The sequence below is a fragment of the Limulus polyphemus genome, unplaced genomic scaffold, assembly GCF_000517525.1.
Source record: "Limulus polyphemus unplaced genomic scaffold, Limulus_polyphemus-2.1.2 Scaffold9976, whole genome shotgun sequence".
Lineage (NCBI taxonomy): Eukaryota > Metazoa > Arthropoda > Merostomata > Xiphosura > Limulidae > Limulus > Limulus polyphemus.
Genome location: NW_013675586.1, coordinates 1,974 through 6,256, shown reverse-complemented (window position 1 = coordinate 6,256; position 4,283 = coordinate 1,974). Strand labels below are relative to the sequence as shown.

Genomic DNA, 4,283 nt, shown 5'->3' with positions numbered 1-4,283 from the left:
ATGACACACAAAAATCGACTTTTATCTGTGTTTTTTAATATTTACTTTTAAATTAACAAATTGAGTATTATATAGTGCTAACATTTGAATTATAATCTACAGTTTGATTAGATTTATTGACTTATTGACATAAATTCATGAAATAGTAGTTCAATAAAATTTTGAATGCAAGTCAACAAACGAGATGACATGGCCTTTCACCCTTGACCCATCTTGAAAGGGTTAAAGGCAACTCCGATAATCAATAAGTTGAGATGTAGGTGGCATTTATGTCATTCTAACATAAAGACTTTTCATAATAGTTATGTTTAAAATACTACTAGAACACCTTACAGAACTCATGTTAGAGAAGAGAACATTTGGTCCAGCATATTGAAACAGCTGTTGTACACATGTAGGTGTTCATTAACCCTGCTGTTAATAGGAATCGTCATGTGCACACCATGTACCAGAAGAAATTCTGTTTCTTGCATTAGAAATGTTTTTTCACATTTTAGTAAACTTGTGTTCTATACATGTATCCAGTTGGTGCTGCTGTTGTGTTATGAACATTATATATTTGTTAACATTCTACACTAAATATATATATACTGCTCATCTGTTTATCATTTACTATTTAATTTGCCAGCAGAAGAAAGTACTTCTATTGTAACGTTGCTGCCTGATATCATAATTGCACATTTCCAACAACTGTATGAACAGGACCTGGAATAATCATGATGGTGTATGACTTTTGGGTCACCCTGTATTATGACATGAATTCTGCTAAACCAAAGTATCCCTCATTTTTGTTGTCAAGTGTTGAAATTGTGATGCTCTGCCATTTTACTGAATGATATAATAAGTAATGTTGCCTGATAAAAATAAAAGATCCAATTATTTTAGGATATTATTGGCATGTTCAACATCAGTATTATAATGAATCTATGTCGTAACATTACAACATTTGTGGCTATCAAATAGCTATTTTGTATGGAACATTGTGACCAGCAGCATATTTACTGGCTTACAAATATTTGATGAGTCAGAGAATTTAAAGCAGAATAAATACAAGTGTATTGACCTGTATTTATTTTAGCTTTAGTTAGCTTTCAGTTATATGAATTAAATTACTTTTAATTAATTATGGGGTTGTACATGCTGATTTTTATCTTCTGGTGATGTATCAAGTTAACTGTGTGGAATACAATGGACAAACATTTGCTGATCATTGTACAAACACACTTTAAAATAGTTTTGCAATCTACATCTTACTACTGGTTAAAACCAGTCAGTTTCAATCTAACAGCATGGAGGAATATTTGTCTACAGGATGAAATGCTCAGTCAGATGTCTTGTCCTAATCAAATATAATCAAATACTGCAGGGTTATCCTGTTGATGGTACAAAATCAAAATGAACAGGATGAAAATGGTTAGGAGTTGTAACATTCATCAATCCTCATGAAAACAGTAAGATTTATACAAGTTTTTAATGTTATTGTAAAAAAATCATTAAATACTCGAGGTAAAAAATAGTGTTTTTGGAAATCAGTCTCCCTAGTTTCTTGATAGAGACAATGGGAGATGTTACATGTATGGTGTTTTGAGATGTCTTTTACTCGCACATTGATCTTATATTTATACAGAAATTTCATGAATATGCAGCACTGATGCTACTAACTACAGAAGTTTATGTCATTCCCAGTTACGTTGTTTCACTAGAATGTTGCCAACATATTACAGCACAAGTTTCAATATATATAATTTTTTGCTATAACTTCATCTTGAAAATTTCAAAACGTGCCTTCTCTACTTAGCGCCACGTGGTGAGGTAGAGCACGTCACCTCGTTGTACCCCTCCACATCCCGGGATCATGCAAGCAAATGTCAGTCCAATTTCCCATCATCTTTGGTACTGTGACGATTTAATTTTATTACATCTCCAAACCCATCATGCATGTTTTATAATGGCATGGCAGCACACCAGCGAAGAAGGCATGGAAAGCAATCAGCTTTATACATTTTATGTACAATATTTAGTTTATTTATTTAGTTATTAATGGGACAATATGTGCTTGGGTACTTGTTTAATGTTGTTTCTGTAAATTATCGGCAAATAAAATCTCACAAGAACATATCCCCTATTTATACCATTATTCCAATGGGAAAATAAATTTATATTTACGTCATTTAGCCTAAAATCATTTTTTTAGGAACACATCTCTAATGTAAATAGTGGACTTACTGTAATTTATTCGTGAATTATTCAATCAACAAACTACATAAAACAAAAAATAAATATGAAACCTCATCTGTCATTTAGGATCATTGTGTGTGTGTGAGTAAAGGTAATACTCAAACAACTATATATATATATATATATATACCATATACACTCCATCAATATATGAAGCCTAGTTTTTTCTTTTGATTTGCCCTTGTCCAGGGTTACTGATGATGGGTGTAATTCTCTGAAACTGGTATAACACAATAACAAGTGGTAAACTAAATGATACGTTAGACTTCACATTTATTATTTAGAATTTTAAGCAGCTTGTCGACCGATTAATTCACCGTAACATCAATACTGCATATTCTTGAAATTCTTATATAAATATAAGATCAATGTGTAAGTAAAAGATATCTCAAAAGGTTACATGTACACTCCACGACTATAAGAAAACTAGACGTGTTTGTTCAGTTTGCCCTTGTAGAGAGTTACTGATGAGGGATGGATTTTCTTTAAACTAGTATAACTCAGTGACAAGTGGTAAAATGAATAATAGATTGGGCTTTACATTTATGTTTTGGTGTTTTACTTGGTATATAGTGTGAAAACATGGAGACTTTACTTACTGTCGGTAACTGTATATAGTGTGAAAACATGGAAACTTTACTTACTGTTGGTAGCTGTTTATAGTGTCAAAACGTGGAGACTTTATTTACTGTTGGTAACTGTATATAGTGTGAAAACATGGAGAATTTACTTACTGTTGGTAACTGTATATAGTGTGAAAACATGGAGACTTTACTTACTGTTGGTAACTGTATATAATGTCAAAATATGGAGATTTTACATAATGTTGGTAACTGTATATAGTTTAAAAACATGGAGGTTTTACTTAATGTTGGTAACTGTATATAGTATGAAAACATGGAGGTTTTACTTACTGTTGGTAATTGTATATAGTGTGAAAACATGGAGACTTTACTTTCTGTTGGTAACTGTATATAATGTCAAAATATGGAGATTTTACATAATGTTGGTAACTGTAAACTGTATATAGTGTGAAAACATGGAGGTTACCAACAGTAAGTAAAATTGTAAACTGTATATAGTGTGAAAACATGGAGGTTTTACTTAATGTTGGTAACTGTATATAGTGTGAAAACATGGAGGTTTTACTTAATGTTGGTAACTGTATATAGTGTTAAAACATGGAGGTTTTACTTACTGTTGGTAACTGTATATAGTGTAAAAACATGGAGGTTTTACTTACTGTTGGTAATTGTATATAGTGTGAAAACATGGAGGTTTTACTTAATGTTGGTAACTGTATATAGTGTCAAAACATGGAGGTGTTACTTAATGTTGGTAACTGTATATAGTGTGAAAACATGGAGGTTTTACTTACTGTTGGTAATTGTATATAGTGTGAAAACATGGAGGTTTTACTTAATGTTGGTAACTGTATATAGTGTCAAAACATGGAGGTGTTACTTAATGTTAGTAACTGTATATAGTGTTAAAACATGGAGGTTTTACTTAATGTTGAACATGTTTTACTTAATGTTGAACATGTTTTACTTACTGTTGACAACTGCATGATGTTGAAATACAAGTTTTAATTACTACTGACAACTGTATGAACAACACAATCGTTTTACTTACTGTTGACAACTGTATAATATCACAAAATAATGGTTTTTTCTTGCTTTTTTACAAGTTTTAAATGCATTAAAATTCGTTCTTTTCCATCACAGAACATTAAACTACAAAAAGTCATCTATGTGAAACGTTATATTAAACTGCTTATTTTTCTTCTGTTTTTAGCTGGGAATTTTTTTAATCATTAACAGTTTTAGATAGAACTTAATACCTATTTGTAGATATATGGTTTTCATTTGAATGCAGCAGGGGCCTGGCATGGCTAGGTGAAAAGGGTGCTCGACTTGCAATCTGAGGGTCGTGGGTTGAAATCCCCATCCCACCAAACATGCTAGCCCTTTCAGCCATGGGGTCATTTTAATGTGATGGTCAATCCTACTATTCGTTGGTAAAAGAGTAGCCCAAGAGTTGGA

At 31.8% G+C, this 4,283-nt stretch overlaps 1 protein-coding gene across 1 annotated transcript in view; it reads left to right on the top strand.

Moving 5' to 3' along the window:
* Nucleotides 1-679, top strand: part of LOC111083532 (gamma-2-syntrophin-like) — a 12,053-nt gene extending 11,374 nt beyond the window's left edge. Inside the window, exon 6 of the mRNA XM_022380114.1 lies at nucleotides 629-679. Within this exon, the coding sequence (XP_022235822.1) occupies nucleotides 629-652 (24 nt within the window). The 3' untranslated portion in view covers nucleotides 653-679. The remainder of the gene's footprint in view (nucleotides 1-628) is intronic.
* The last annotated feature ends 3,604 nt before the right edge of the window (nucleotides 680-4,283 follow it).